The 16,823-nt window shown below is 43.6% G+C and overlaps 1 protein-coding gene across 2 annotated transcripts in view; it reads right to left on the bottom strand.

The window, feature by feature from the left end:
• Positions 1-8,840, bottom strand: part of slc7a11 (solute carrier family 7 member 11) — a 20,503-nt gene extending 11,663 nt beyond the window's left edge. For both annotated transcript variants that reach the window (XM_076292102.1, XM_076292101.1), the window contains exons 1-3: positions 7,837-8,840; positions 379-505; positions 1-34 (exon numbers count right to left, since the gene is read on the bottom strand). The exon at positions 1-34 is cut by the window's left edge and continues 82 nt beyond it. In XM_076292102.1, coding sequence (XP_076148217.1) covers positions 1-34; positions 379-505; positions 7,837-8,095 — 420 coding nt within the window. In that variant the 5' untranslated portion in view covers positions 8,096-8,840. The remainder of the gene's footprint in view (positions 35-378; positions 506-7,836) is intronic.
• Positions 8,841-16,823: the final 7,983 nt, after the last annotated feature.

The following is a 16,823-nucleotide window of genomic DNA, read 5'->3' as shown; positions in this document are numbered from 1 at the left end:
AAATGCCAACGAAATGACTGCCAACCCTGCAGGCCTAACGGAAGGAGATAGAGAGAGGGAGAGAGAGAAAGAGAGAGATACTCAAATCCCATCTACAGTATACATCAATTCATTGATTTCTTAATGCACAAAGTTCATTTTCCTAGTATATCAAAATCAGATGCCTGCTTCAGCGCTTACCAAGCTCCATTCAGGAAAGTCAAACCATTCAATAACGACTGGTAATCTCAGGCAAATCCATTCATTTTGAAACTGTCTATTGAGATTAGGACTAAATCCCCCGCATATTATATACACACCGAGAGTATAGCTTGCACAGCCTGGACTGGTTTGCTGTTACAGAGTGGTGACCCTGCGGGTGAACTGGGCTTTACTTACCTTATTGCAATCAGGTCAGCCCAGAGGCGGACGAACGCCATGAGAGGGCCGAACGTCTCCAGAATGTATATGTAGTGGCCCCCAGACTTCTTGATGCAGGTGCCCAGCTCTGCATAAGAGAGCGCTCCTGTAATACAGGAAGAGAGGATAGAGAGAGAGAGAGAAAGAGAGAGTGAGGCTGTATTCACATGATCTGAGGCCGTATTCACAAAGCCTTTTCTTACCACTCCTAAATCGCACTAAAAAATTTAAGCTAGGAGTTTTCTCTTAAAAGCTATTCACAAAGCCTTTCAGACCTACTCTTAGTAAGGAAAAATGACAACTCCTAAACTAAGAGTGAGTCTTCGTTGCTATGGATGACATCATTACTCATGCATGAGCTTGACCACCTTGATTGGCTGATGATTGTAACGCGGGAATGATTCGAAACACCTCCCTTACGATGATGACTGACAGGTGACAGGTCTGAGAATGTGTGCGCTACACAAGTAGTGCGAAGGACGGAAGATGATGAATAACTGAATAAAAAGGCCTAGCCTAAATGAATCAAGAATAATGCAAAACAAATAGCCTAGTAGCCTACTAGATTAATGCAGTATCTTGTTAACATTATTAAATTAATCTGTCACCATAGCCTATGCCTACGTTTGCAAAGAGGAGAACATTTTAATTTGATTCGCAATGAAACGTTACATTTAATTTACATGTTGACAATGAGTAGCCTAGTTTTGGTTGTTGTTGGTGCCGTTATTGCATCAGTTAGTTATGCCTACAATGCAAAATTGTTTCCTCACGATTGGAAGCTCCTGTAGCCGCATAGGATTTCAAAACATTGCGAGTTAGGAGTCCTCTCGACTTCTTTTAAGCTGTCCCAGACTTAGGTGCTATTTTTAGGTCTAAAATGCTTCAAGAATTACTTTTAGTGAAAGAAATTAGGAGTCCTAAAATTAGGAGTGACACGCCCATTATTTTTAGGAGTTGCTCCTAAATTCGCCAGGTAGGAGCTACTTTTAGCCTTAAAATTCTTTGTGAATACGGCCCCTGATTTTTGTGGGCGTCTCTAAAAAAAGAATGGTAGCCTATACATACAGTGATGACCAAAAGTGTTGGCACCCATGCTAAAGTTGACTGAAAAGAGGAATATAAAATCATCTTTTGGAAATTGATCTTAATGCCTTAAGTGAAAAATGAGGAAATATCTAACCTTTAAGGACACCAATTTTCTTAGTGAATGAATAATGTATCATAAATAAATAAATGTTCTTCCTTAAAATACGTATTGACACCCCTATGTTAAATTAAAATAGCCCCACATCATCACATACCCTTCACAATACCTAGAGATTGGCATGGGTGTTATTTCAGTTAGCCTATTAGCTGGTTTGATTTGCATTGAGCTCAATAAGAATTTAATTGAATTCCAAAGGCCAAGGTAACTTTATCAGGATGCACAGTATTCTGGATCCATGAAATAACTGGCCTTTATGAATCTGCCTGTCTCTATGTGAATTTAACATAGGGGTGTCAATACTTATGACCCCTGTATTTTAAGGAAGAACATTTATTTATTTATGATACATTATTCATTCACTAAGAAAACTGGTGTCCTTAAAGGTTAGATATTTCCTCATTTTTCACTTAAGGCATTAAGATCAATTTCCAAAAGATGATTCTATATTCCTCTTTTCAGTCAACTTTAGCATGGGTGCCAAAACTTTTGGCCATCACTGTAGGTGCTGTGAGCTAATAAATAAATAAATAAATAAATAAATAAATAGCATAGCATAGCATAGCATAGCATAGCATAGCATAAAATAAACAGGTGCCATTTCCTTGAGTAGGCCTACGAGATTTTGTGGTTCATTATACAAGCTACATCTTTTTGGTTTCTTTTTTTCAGCCTTTATATTGAGCAAAATCTATTTGCATCTTTTGGATTGTTTTATACGGTGGCACATTGCATTCACATCACAAAATAATGCGTATTATAATATTATAATAAATAATTATCTCGTAATTACGAGATAGCCTAATTATGATTTATTTATGATTCTGCCCCCACTTGTGTGTGGCAATGACATGGTCTAGCTATTAGAGAAGATAGACAACAGCTTCCCAAGAGCAGTCTGAAGCTGAAGTTTCTTTCAAATCTTTACTTAGGATTCACTGTTAAACTAAGCAGACCAACAGAGTACATCTCAGTTATTTCCTTCGATGTTTTGTTTAAGAGCAATCATGTAGACTAGCATTTCAAGTTACATAATAGAAACTAATGTGTTAGCTTATGGCTAATGTATATGAGAAATCCCATAGAGATGCTAACGGTTAGCATAATCAATAAAAGTAGATATTTAGAGCAAACTTCAGTCCATTTACGAAAGGGTTACATAAGAAGAGTTCTTTGTTAACAACTGACTATTTTCTCTCAATATAATAGGTGTAGGAAAAATGTGACTGTTTAACTCATCAATGCCACTTGAACAAGTAGCCTAGCTGCACAAAATAAACAATAGGCGTGCGTGTGACAACGTGGATGGAGGTAGCCCTATGCGTAGTAGTACCTCCACCTACTGGTTAGGACTGTCAACGTGCAACATTGTATTGCCTTTGGGCAAAGAGTAGCCTATCGAAGCTTCTATACTCTTTGCTTTGGGTTGTTGGCGATTTGACAGGCTTATTTTTCATGCCACTTAAAGACATGTTTGTCAGGATCTGGCCCGGACCTTTGAGTTTGTGCCACCCTGGTGGCCATTTTGTGTATTGTCCTGTGTTTGTTTTTGCCTGTTTCCCATGTGCTTTGTGTTACCTGCCTGTCACCTGTCTTTGTCTCCGCCCCATCTCCTTATTTGGTCATGCTTCCTGTCTCGTTTGTTTTCCCTCCAGTTCTGCCTCCTCACCTGTTCCTTGTTATTGTCTCGTTGGTTTCGTCCAGTCCTCTGTCTTTCTGTTAATTGGTATGTGTATTTCTACCCTCCTGTTTCTCTGTTCCCTGTCGGCTCATCTCTCTGTTTTTCTTGTCTAAGCCCCGTTGTAAGTAAGCTGTTGTAAGTTAAGTTTGTGTGAAATAAATTGTTTTTGTCTGTAACTCTGCCTGGTGGAGTCTTGCATTTGGGTCCTCCTGCACAATCCTGACAGTACGAGCCGACCATAAATGGACCCAGCAGACTTCCCGAAGGAGGAGCTAAGTCAGGTGGATTACACCCTCAGCAGGCTCAACGCTGAGCTTGTGAAGTCCAATGACTTGGAGCGCCGGCATGCTATCGTCACCTTAATGGACAGGACTATTTCCTCAAGGCCTTGGCTACAGAAGGTTCCAGGAATGGCTACCCTGGCCGAACAGCTCTCAGGTCTGGGTAAGAGCCTTCAGTCCCTCCTTGTTCCCTCCGGCAATCCAGTTTTTGAGGCTGCTAGTCTCCCGCCTGACCCTGCCCCTCCAGCTCATTGCCAGGGGCTTAGGGTGGGCCTGCTGCGCCTTCAACCGGTCGCTTCAGGTCCAGAACCCCAGCCTGAGGAGTTCCAGTTTCCCCCAGAACTCATCCAGGTTCCTCAGGCTCCCTCCAGGAGGAGACGTGCTAAGCGTCGGCCAACCCGGTCATCCAACACCATGCCTCCTGTGCCCAGCCCAGAGACGCCCGCTCCTGTGCCCAGCCCAGAGACGCCCGCTCCTGTGCCCAGCCCAGAGACGCCCGCTCCTGTGCCCAGCCCAGAGACGCCCGCTCCTGTGCCCGCAGCCGAGTCTCCCGACGCCACGCCGGCAACCCAGCCTCTGCCTGTCTGTCCAGCCCCGCTTCTGCCCGAGCCGGACCCGCCTCCCTCTGACTTGCCGGACCCGCCTCTGCCCGAGCCCTTCTCTGTTCCTGTCTCTCCTGAGTGGTCTGTCCCTGTCCCCATCACTGTGCCTGTCTTTGTGCCAGTCACCGTCCCAGTCACCGTCCCGGTCACCGTCCCCCTGTCCTAGTCACCATCCTAGTCACCATTCCAGTCACCGTCCCTGTTACTGTCCCCGTCACTGTTCCTGTCACTGTCTTTGTTCCTGTCCCTTCTCCTGCCCCTGTGTCTGTGGTCCTGCCTGAGTCTGTCCTGCCTGAGTCTGTCCTGCCTGAGTCTGTCCTGCCTGAGTCTGTCCTGCCTGAGTCTGTCCTGCCTGAGTCTGTCCTGCCTGCTCGTTCATTGCCCAAGCCCTCTGAGTCTGCCCCGTCTGTCTGAGTCTGCCCCGTCTGAGTCTGCCCCTGCCCCATGGTCACGGTCTGTCGGACCAGTCCCTCCGTCCAGGCCCCCTCCGCCCACCCTGGTTGGACATCTCCTTATTTGGTCATGCTTCCTGTCTCGTTTGTTTTCCCTCCAGTTCTGCCTCCTCACCTGTTCCTTGTTATTGTCTCGTTGGTTTAGTCCAGTCCTCTGTCTTTCTGTTAATTGGTATGTGTATTTCTACCCTCCTGTTTCTCTGTTCCCTGTCGGCTCGTCTCTCTGTTTGTCTTGTCTAAGCCCCGTTGTAAGTAAGCTGTTGTAAGTTAAGTTTGTGTAAAATAAATTGTTTTTGTCCGTAACTCTGCCTGGTGGAGTCTTGCATTTGGGTCCTCCTGCACAATCCTGACATGTTAATCTCTCAAAGTATGAAAGTCATTCAAAGCAGGAAATCAGTAGGAAATATGTGCTTGCTTTTATTGAAAGGCTGTTTAGATCCTCAGCACGGATCCTATCCTTATCTCATAATTACGAGAATTTTCTCGTAATTATGAGTTCTCGTAATTACGAGATAATTATCTCGTAATTATGAGAATTATCTTATAATGAGAACCTGATTATTATTTTTTTGTGATTTGAATGCAATGTGCCACCGTAGTTTTATTTATATATATATATATATGCCTTATATGCTGCATTTGTGACCTGAAGTAAACTGTGCTTATGCAGATGTAATGTAGCCACAAGCACAGTTGATCTGTGCCTGCTATGACTAACTTTTGATTCTTTGATATGGAAAAGAAGTTAATCATTTTGGGGTGCTAATATGTTAAAATTCCAGCCCAAAGAGACCATAGGACCATGCTGGAGAACATGTAAATTTGATGCAATTTCAAAACCTTGGATTACTTGGCATGCTTTTTAATCATCATATTAGGTGAGGCCTGCTCTTTATTTTGATATATGGTTTGCCATTTGTTGAGTGAAGAGTTTGTGAGATATGACAGTAATGGGTGTGCAGTATAAATATGATTACATATCATAAACATAAAAAAAATCACAGCAATTAGCCACTGATATCATTGGAAAGCTTAGGTCTGGCTCTTTTACGTGAGAAGGGGTGTAAATTTGGACGCAACTTGCATTCGTCAGACTGGTTAAGGGTTAAAAAAGTTAACTTTTGCTAACTCTCCATTCTGCTGTGTCCCATAATGACTTTGGGGGCTGAACTAGAGTAGGCTATGCACCTAGCAGAGTTCTAATGTGTAGTTGTTCTGGAAAACATGTTTATTCTAGGCTATATGATCTATCTTTAATGTAAATATTACTCGGTGTATTGAAGGAAGAAGTGCTTGTCATTTTTAGCGACCCCCACAGATGTATGATGTTACTGCTTTCATGGGAGTTCAGCTTCTCTCTATGGGAGCTCAGCTCCAACTGATTCCCACGTAATTCGAACCCTGAGAAAGAGAGGCCTTGATTTCAGGCTCACCCCGTAACTGCCTAAAAGTTTACTGTTTTGTCTGCTGGATCCAAAGAACTTGGTGTGATAAAAGATGTCAGTCATGTGTTTTAGTCAAATGTTGAATACACATGCCCCCCCGTCCCCCCCTCTGCACCCAGATGGTACAAAAACATCTGAACTTGCTGCAGCCAGCACAGAAAGACAATAACCTGTGATGAGGAAGAGATATCTGTTCCCCAATACACAGAGAGAGAGAGAGAGAGAGAGAGAGAGAGAATTTGCTGTAGATGAAATTACATACAGTGAGGTGCGTGGGCTTAATTTGGAAGAGTTATCTGCCTGGGGTCCTTCGGTAAATCCTCTGACATGTTAAGGCCTGATATGCTAAAGCATCAGCAAGCATTCTGCCGCTTCAGTAGCATTTCCTCCGGTCACCACTGTCTTTCAGTTGGGACAATAGCCTGTGATGAGGAAGAGATACCCTTTGCCCTATATACAGGCATGCACATACACGCACGCGCACACGCACGCGCACGCACGCACAAACACACACACACACATAGTCTCTCACAAACACAGGGTGCTCCTGTCCACCTGTCCTGTGTGACTGTCTCTGCTCAAAGGTATCTGAACAGATATCTCTTAATTTACCCAATCACTGCTGGTACAACATGCCCACTCAGAAACATAAAAACAATGTGCACAGCTCTCATAACAACATCAAGGAAATACGCCCTCACTGGAATGGGGCACTTGATGTCAGGATAAAGGACCCATCACTGGAAACTAAAGGAAATAATCAGTGTATTTAGAGGTGTGAGTGCATCAACTACATCACTATGCCCTCAAATGATCTTAGTCTAGTCATATTATACTGTAGTACACATCAACAATGTTATTGGAATGAATGTATGGAATGCACCGTGCATGGAACCTCTGTGTGTGTGTGTGTGTGTGTGTGTGTGTGTACATATGTATGCATGTGTGTGTGCTCGTGTGTTTCAGTCTGTGTGCGTTTCCTGTGTTTGGGTGTCTGTCTGTGGCTATACTGCCCGTGCATGTCTGCATATCTCAAGGTCCTGAGGCACTTAAACCTGTTTCACTTCACTGACTGATATGAATCATAAAGAAATCCCCAGCCTTTCCCAATAAAGCAGGCCAAGCATGACAAGTATCCCCAGTCCCCACCACTTCCTCTTCCCTGCCTCACAGAATGGCAGCCACACTGGTGCGTGGTACTGTGATGTAAGACCTGCTCATTTGCTTCCCCATTCATCAGACATGCACTGTTTCCTCAGGTGACAGTAGAGGGAACTGACGTTACGAGAGAAGAAAAAAAAACCCAGTATTTCCTTTCTGAAACTGACAAGTTGCAGCCTGAGGGAGACTTGAGACCTGTTTCAATGATATGAGCAGAAGAGTGCTGCCAATAACAAACATTCCAATGAACTTCTAATGTGTTGTTTTTTTTGTGTATGATCCTCCCACCATCACTTTCACATAAAGCAAACATCCTATCTTAAACACAAACAACATGATCTTATTATCCTGTAATTTCTATAAAAAAGACTATAAAAGAGCTACAGTATAACAAAAAAGTAACAGCAAGCAATCTTGCTTTAAATTCACAGTCTGCCCCAATATACACTTTAAGATTACAGTCTGCCGCAACATTAAGTAGTCTGACTCTTTGTGTATGTGTGTATGTTTGTTTTGTGTGTGTGTGTGTGTGTGTGTGTGTGTGTGTGTGTGTGTGTGTGTTATGGTCCATGTGAATGAGCACGTGCATGGTGGTGTGCACCCCTCACCAAACAAAGACAGCACTCCGCATGCGATCCACACCACCAGCGACATTCCCACGCTTCCAGAGTGTTTGAGTATCCCCTTGGGGGAGATGAAAATTCCTGCTCCGATGATGGTCCCAATGATTATGGAGATTCCCCGGAGCAGGGTCACCTTCTTGTGAAGTTCCACCTTGCCCTCGGGGGGCTTTGGAGGTGAGACATCCTTATTGCCCCCATTCAGAGCAACTTCTGCCCCAGAGGAGGAACCGACCCGTCTGGACATTTTACACACACACTCTCTCTCTCTCTCTTTCTCTCACACACACACACACTCACTCTCTCACAAACACACACGCACACACACGCACACACACACACACACACACACACACACACACACACACACACACACACACACACAAACTACAGGCTGATAAGCCTGCAAAACTTCCAAACTACGTTTTTGTCACCTCAACTTCTATCCATACACATACACAGAAACACACACACACACACAAATCGAGAGAACCACAAGCACACTCACACAGCAGTACACTCTCACAAAAGTGGCTCAGTCCTGCTCTGTTCACTGTCGGCAAACATGTGGCATGTGAATCCTGCCCCTTTTTGCCAGTCTCTCCCCTACCAAGTGAGTGAGAGAGTGAGTGAGTGAGTGAGTGAGTGAGATATAGAGAGAGAGAGAGGGGAGATATAGAGAGAGAGAGAGAGAGAGGAGAGAAACAGAAACAGAGAGTTAGTTGATAAGGCGCATGCTGTTCCGGCTACTAAGCAAACTTCTGCTGCACCATGGTCAGTCTGAGTGAACAATCAGCCCCAGACCTCCTCCCACTTGTTCCTCCCTGTGTCTCACTCTTTTCTCTACTCTCTCTATCTCTCTCGCTCTCTCTTTCATTCTGCCTTTCATCCTCCTCTTCCCTCTCTCTCTCTCTCTCTCTCTTTCATTCTGCCTTTCATTCTCCCCTCTCTTCCCGCTTATCACGTGGCGAGTGTTCTCGGTCGCTTCAACCGGTTCTTGTCTTCATGCCACTATATGGGTCACGGTGGAATCTGTATATACAAATACCCAATGGGAGTGAATGGAACACCTGTTACTCAATCTAATTGGAGCTGCCATCTATTTGGCCCATCCCCTCTTCTCTGACATTCTCTTTTTCTTTTTTTTATTACCTTTCTTTTTCTCTTATTTCCCTCTCTTTATTTCCACAGGCTTTAACACGTACGCACATACTATCAGGGGTTTTATTGCCTACACACACACACACACACACACACACACACGCACACACACACACTTCCTCTGCCAAAGACATGATGTATCATCACAGGAACGTCTTTGTTCTTGTAATGTAATTGTGTGTCTTTATTTGCATGTATGTGTATCCATGTGTGTGTGTGTGTGTGTGTGTGTGTGTGTGTGTGTGTGTGTGTGTGTGTGTGTGTGTGTGTGTGTGTGTGTGTGTGTGTGTGTGTGTGTGTGTGTGTGTGTGTGTGTGTGTGTGTGTGTGTGCTTCTTCAAGAATGACAATGCAACTTCACTGTGACTATGTAAACTATGTGAATGATGCAATGTTACATCAGGCCTGAAATGATGTAACCATCAGCACTATGACAGCAGCAAGTACAGATGCAGGGAAATCCTAAAGTGGTTACTAGTTGAATGTTTGTTTGTTTTTAGTACAGGTAGGGTTCAGGTACGGACATACTACACAGTTTCTGAAATTCAATAATGTGGTTGAGCTGCCTTGGCAACTTCCACCATATTCATAGAGCAGGAACAGGAACTATACTGTACTGTGCTCTCTCTCTCTCTCTCTCTCTCTCTCTCTCTCTCTCTCTTAATCTCTCCAGCTCTCTCTGCGTCTGTGTGTGTGTGTGTGTGTTTGTTTGTGAGTAAATTAATGAGTGAGTTGAGTGATTGAGTGTGGTTTAAATGGGATCACAAAATGTACTTAGTATATTTGACTAAAAAATTCTAAGAATAGATTTGACATGCCTAATCATGTGAGTCAGATGGGAAATCATAACGTGGTACTGAGATATTGTGCTTTTATTATATTATGTTTGATTCTTAAATAAGAAAAGCACTCTGAATTCCCCCATTAAGACCCCTTCCCCCACCCCCACCTCCCTTGTGTGTGATGCTGTGTTGATTGCATTATCAGGTATTATGAGCTAGCCAGGTGGTTGCTAAAATGTCAAGATAATTAGCATGTGCATTCATAAATTCAATATGGCACTCTGAAAATGGAATAGTGCTCTCCCTAGGAATTAACCAGTGGTTTCTCATGGATAAAAATTGACATTAACACAAACAGCAGGTTGAAATGGGGGCTTATGTCTCATTCAAGAGCTTAACAACAGTGAGGATAATGAACACTATAAAACTGAGGAACACTAGCTTATGTAGCCGATAAACACTTTGTTAGATTTTTATTGATTTAGGCTATTTGTTCAGTTATTCATCATCTTCCGTCCTTCGCACTGCTTGTGTAGTGCACGTATTCTCAGACCTGTCACCTGTCACTCATCATCGTAGGGGAGGTTTTTGGAATCATTCCAAACAATAAACAACAAACGTTACAATCATCAGTCAATCAAGGTGGTCACTTCAGTCAAGCTTGTGCATGAGTAATGACGTCATCCATAGCAACGAAGACTCAGTCTTAGTTTAAGAGTTTACATTTTTCCTTACTAAGAGTAGGTCTGAAAGGCTTTGTGAATAACTTTTAAGAGAAAACTCCTGGCTAAAATCTTTTAGTGTGATTTAGAAGTACTCTTAGTGGTAAGATAAAAGGCTTTGTGAATACGGCCCCTGGGAAATAGAAGGTTGTGCATCATTTCTCTGAAAAAATTGACCAATCTGTACATCTGTGCCTTTTCCAAAGGGTATTACAGAATTCCATGGTATGTCAATGTCAGAACTTTCCCGGCAATTCTCTGTAATCAAGTCTCTTCGCTTAACTGACATCATCTCACCTCTGCACTCTCTTTCTCTGTCAGTTATTTAACTATTTAGCATAGCATACCATATTCCAGTTTGTAACAAGTGATTATTTAGGACAGCTGTTCCCAAACTTCTTTTTCCTGCGTACCACCACCTACAGTACATCTTGACTCGGCTCGCGTACCCCCACCATCTGACATAAAAACTTAACTCGTTCTATTGACGTGTTCCAGGCATCATGTTTAATTGGCCGCCTTTTGAAAACAAATAACAAAATCAAAATGTGCAACTGGTCTATGAGCTCGCATACTAAAAAAACAACGTGGAGAACAACATTATGAAACACAAAGAACAAAGAGAACATAGGCTTAAGATTTTTTAAAAATCATTTCAAAATGAACACCTTTCCGACATTGCCTTTTTCATCTCATGTACCCCCTAGTGGAAGCTTGCGTACCACAGTTTGGGAATCCCTGATATAGGACAACAGTGAGTGATACCAGAGACTTTCTAATGAGGAGACACAGCACTCAAAAAATCCTCCATAGAAATGCATGGGGTTATCTCACCCCTTCTGCGGCAAAAATGTTGATGTGAATACATTGTGCCAATCATGTAGTGTGTTGTAAATATATAGTGCCAATCACGTGCCACTGGAGCAAGGTTGGTGTGGTGAAGCCTTGCGCACGTGCAGTTCTCCCCGAAATAGATGACCGATAAGTGCCCAAAATGCATTGCAATATGGCCGCCGAGTGGAGGAACTTATAAAAGGGGGGTACATTTTGAGCATTTTTGCATACTGGGTCTCCCTCAAAGTATATGATTACAGCCTTGCTCTGAATGCTCTGAGTGTGATGCTCTGAATAAATGAACAAAAATTCTCTCAGAATTGATTAACAGCTTCCAAGTGCCAGAGTGTGCTCCACCACTTTGGAGTGGCAGTTTACAAACACACCCAAATGTTCACTCATCTCACTTTCACGTGTCTTAATTGTTAATTCTGTCAAACTTAATACAGAAACCTGTCAAAACGTCCCTCTTTGTGTTCTGAAGTAATTTTGGTCATCAAGGCTAACAGGCTAACTGCACTTGATCCTGAATTAGCCTCTGAATTCAGTCAACTTTTAGCCTGGATGAACCCACACAAACCTGTTAGCAAATTTGAATTTGCTCTGCAGGTAAGGATCATACTGATGCCTGTTTCCAAACTTCCTTTCTTAGGACTTCCAGGGGAATAACCAGCCTTAAAATTAAACTTAAATTGGTGCATTAAATTCTTACCAAATTACAGAAGTGCAGCAAACACATATTTTTTTGTAAACAAATGTTAAATGCAGTTGTTTACTCAATTTACATTTGCTTACAGGTTTGTCTGGGTTAACCCCGGGGGAGCGTACCTTTGTTCCCCGGGTGCTATGTTCCCCGCTTTGTATGTGACCGGGAAACATTGGACCCTAAGCCTAAACCCGAGCGGGGAACATAGGACCCTGAGAACATAGGGATGACCCCCACCCTGGCAAGTCAACAAATTTGTCAACATTGTGTCTTGAGTTCTAATTACCAAAACAGAAAATAGATTCATGGGTCTTTGGAGCATTGTAGTGATGACATTCCTACCTGAGAATGCTAAACATGAACAGGCTAATCCTATAGCAGTTTTCCACTGGTGCCAATGGCTGATAGAGGCTTGTATGAGGGTAGTTTTTGTGTTCCTCCTCAGACAGGAGCCCCAGGTGGTTCATCATGCAGAATTATCCTCCTTGGTTATTACACTCCCTGCTATCAGAATGTAGCAACACAAAAGAATGCACAGAACTGGGGCAACGTGAAATGTGTCATTGAGCGAAAGCTAATTCACTCTTTAGATCTTTTGAAAGTGTTGTCGTTTAGGCAATATTATTTTTCAGCTGTGTACCTGTTGTTAATTTATATTGTTGTTTTTCATCTCTGCAGTAGACTAGTTATTATTTGAGAGCACCCAGAGGACGCTAAATAAACATAAAACCAAAAAACATAAAGTTCTAACGTAGACCTGTTTTTTTTTTTTTTTTTTTTCCAAAGAAATTAATAAACTTCCAAATTGATGAATGTAGCAGGACGGATTCTCTGCTCCCCTGTTTTTGTTCCCCTGTCCCTTTACCTGGTGGTTTAGTCCAATTAGCATGCCCTGAGTGGACTGTGGCTTGTTTGGCCAACTCTTTGTTGTCTCCTAGGCGGTCGGTGCATTACCAAATTATTCTTCTGGTCCCTGCCATCTTGAGATGTTGAGTTGATTACTGAATGCAGCACAAGCTGTCAACAGACACAAAAGGAGGAGAATTTGGTAATCAACTTCTACAGACTTTCTTCTCACAAAATGTCAAATTTTAAAAAATACTGTCTGCAGAGACCCTCTCCACAGTATCACAAAAGTAATGATATTCTGAGCTTTGTCAGTGGTTTAACTATTTCCTTTGATAATGATGTAAATAATAGCTATCACTATATGCTAATCCGTTACAAATGCATATTCAAGTCTTACTCAGAACTAGTCCGAACATCCCCGACTACAGTTTACACTCGCTCTCATCTAAAAATAGACCCTAGGTTGTTAGACAAAAAGATGGGCCTATATGTCAGAAAAGGCTCTGCTGAAATAACACTATCTATGCTTACCTTTTTTGTGGGGACAAAAATAACATCACTGGAGTGAGAAGTATGCCACCTGCATTACCTCTCTGAATTAGCTCAGAAGTGTACTCGCTGATCTTTGGCACGGAGAGGAAAGGAATTGCTTTCATTACACATGCATCCCCACAGAATCAGTTCATTTCTTCAGTATGCCATACGCCTTAAATTGATATCCAAGGTCACACATGTAGAGATCGACAGGCCGGGGGCAGACAGGGGGGGGGGGGGGGGGGGGTTAGGGGGAGAGGAAAAATGTAATTTAACCCCTCTGACCTCCAGCCATTACATCAGGTGGAGGAAGCGGAGTGGGATGTGGGTAGTGGACCAGCTGTTCAGCCGACTCCATTGCTTCCTCATTTCTCTTTTGATTTATCTCTAACTAAGACCGGATGAGGTGAAAGGCAAAGGGCGGAGAGAGGAGAGAAGAGGCATTTTTCTTTCCTTCTCTCTCCTTTTTTCCCTTTTCAAAATCTGGCAGTGCCCCCTTTTATATCCATTTCCCCCAAAGCCTGATGAAACAGAGTGCAAGAGTGTCTGATCCTCTCATTTACAACCATGCCAGGGAGTCTATGACCAGGGACTCTAGGTTAATTCCCCCCCCCCCACACACACACACACACACACACACAGGGGCAACCCTTGGTGCCCTAAGCAACCACACATCTTTTAACTGGATTCCCACGTGTGTTTTGGTGTGTGTGTGTGTGTGGGGGGGGGGGGGGGGTGCCCTCAATCAATGGCACCGTACGATTCCCCCCAACTGCACCGAGGACTGTCCTATCCATGTCATCCTGTGTCATCATCACCCACGAGAGTGCATAGGCTATGCTAAGTAAGTAAGTATGCCTTGTGTACGTTTTTGTTTTCCTTCACCACATGTTGGATATCGATTGCCATGCCATGTACTGTAGCAGTGAAGCACCGCGGATGCCACCAAGGACAGACCCTGGCAACAAATATCCCTGCAATTCCTTCCTTTGGAGAGATTGAGGAATATTTCCCCCAGCACTTTTCCCCTAACCACTCGCACATGTTTGAAGACAAAGAGACTCTGACATGGTGTGGGGCTCTGAGGGGGCTGCTGCAGTGGCTGGTATGCCATGGGGATAGAGGGACTGAGGCCTCTGATTGATCAAACAGAGGAGAGCGGAAGAAAAGAAAAGAAATGAAGAGAAAGATAAAGGGAGGGAGAAAAGCCTGTGTCTGTCCTTCGCCTGAAGCGACTCCCCCTCCACTCGCCTGGGTGAGTAGGGACTACTTACACAAACCACTATAATCTCTGTCTCTCTCTCTCTCTCTCATTCTGTGTGTGTGTGTGTGTGTGTGTGTGTGTGTGTGTGTGTGTGTGTGTGTGTGCGTGTGTGTGTGTGCGTATGTGTGTGTGTGTGTGTGTGTGTGTGCGTATGTGTGTGTGTGTGTGTGTGTGTGTGTGTGTGTGTGTGTGTGTGTGCGTATGTGTGTGTGTGTGTGTGTGTCTGTCTGTCTGTGTTTGGACTGGAGCCACTAAAGCTTAAGTAAAATGCTGTGGGAAACCCTTTCTTCTCCTAACTTAAATCTCTCTATCTCTCCGCCTCCCTCCCTTTCCAACTCCCTCAATGTGATGTGTTGTTTGCCTCTTCTCTTAAATGTGCCTCTTTTCTCTCTCTCTCTCTCTCTCTCTCTCTTTCAGATGCTGGAAGACTTATTTTCTGTGGTGAAGTCAGTAGCTTGACTGATAAGTGGCATTTGCCTCAGAAGTTGACAGTCTGTGTTCCTCCATCCTCCCAAGCCTCTGTGTCATTAAAAACTCATTTTCGTCTGGGGTGGGAGGATGGGGGTAGGGGTGAGAAAGAGAGATGGTGTGTGTGTGTGTGTGTGTCTGTGTGTGAAGAAGCAAACCATAGCAAACACACAGCAGCTTGCATGAAGACATGGGCACAGACACACAAATCATGAATAGACTTGCACACGCTCCAAAGCAAACACACACTCCAAATGCCTTCACAAACAGATACACACACACACATCTTCACTCTACGAAAAAACACACACACACTCTATTTGTGCACACAGTCTTAATGACACACACACACACACACACACACACTCTCACTCACTCACTTACTCACTCACACACACACACACACACACACACACTCACTCACTTACTCACTCACACACACACACACACACACAGAGTGAGCTGGTTAAAAGGCTGGCTGCCTGTGCTATTTGTGATGCTGATGGGAAGTGTCAGTCAGGCGTAGCGGTGGTGGGGCCCTTTGGTGTGCTGCGATGGGGCCACATTATTCACCGTCAGGGACAACAACACCCATAAATATAATCCCCCTATCAGGGTGTCTCTGCCAGGGTCAGGACAGTGGCCATGCCATTACTGTCAGGATGCACACACACACACCCGCACAATTTTCCCCAATTGCTTAATATACAGGGCCTCTCTCCAGACAAAGGCTATACACTGCATTGGAGACATTATAAGCAGAAGAAAAAAAAAAAAAACTTTTTTTAGACATCTAAAAATGATATTTACTTTTTTGCCAGGAGGTAGTAATGTTTAGCTCGCTAGCCAGCTCTGTGCTTTGCCTCTGTAGATGTAGAATTATGAAGAGGGAGGGTCTGCATTTTTTAAATGGGCAGAGAGATGGACAGCGGGGTCAGTGGGGTTGCCCAGTAATGTTCAGTAATGACTCCAGTGGTGGGACTGTACTGTAGCTGACTTCATCAGCGGTGAGAGAGAGAGAAAGGGATGGAGAGAGTAAAAGGGAGGGAGAGAGAAAGAAAGAGAGCAGGAGATAGAGACAGAGAGAGATAGATATTTTATATTTGGATGCATTTTTATGAAAGGAGAGCAGGAGAGAGAGGTAGAAATGACTTGAAAGGATTTAATTAATAACGTGTGGAGAGTTGATGCATTGCTTTCTAGGCATAAATTAGTCAGCAAAACACAAATATGATCTGTGTTGGAATTCATAATTCAAGATGCGTGTCTGCCGAGAGAGAACTCTTAAGGGCATTCTAATTCTCAAATAATTCTTTTTTTTTTTGGTTTTGTCCAGGCTGTCGGTGTTAATAATACAGAAGATGACATGTTTTTACATTTCTAGCAGGATAGTTTTTATTATTGACGTGTGTTGTGTTCAAGAGCAAGACAAAAACAGCGATGGGCTCGGGGCTAACATACCCAAATGAGATGTGTTGCAGGTGACTGTGAGGTGTGTGTGTGTGTGTGTGTGTGTGTGTGTGTGTGTGCATGAGTGTGTGTGTGTGTGTGTGTGTGTGTGTGTGTGTGTGTGTGTGTGTGCATGAGAGAGAGAGTGAGTGTGTGTGTGTGTGTGTGTGTGCATGAGAGAGAGTGTGTGTGTGTGTGTGTGTGTGT

Source organism: Alosa pseudoharengus, unplaced genomic scaffold (assembly GCF_046254945.1).
Source record: "Alosa pseudoharengus isolate Yale_2024_CS ecotype anadromous, Long Island Sound unplaced genomic scaffold, YU_APseudo_1.1 YU_APseudo_1.1_scf_19, whole genome shotgun sequence".
Lineage (NCBI taxonomy): Eukaryota > Metazoa > Chordata > Actinopteri > Clupeiformes > Clupeidae > Alosa > Alosa pseudoharengus.
The sequence above is the reverse complement of the archived record's forward strand: the minus strand, read 5'-3'. Positions and strand labels throughout refer to the sequence as shown.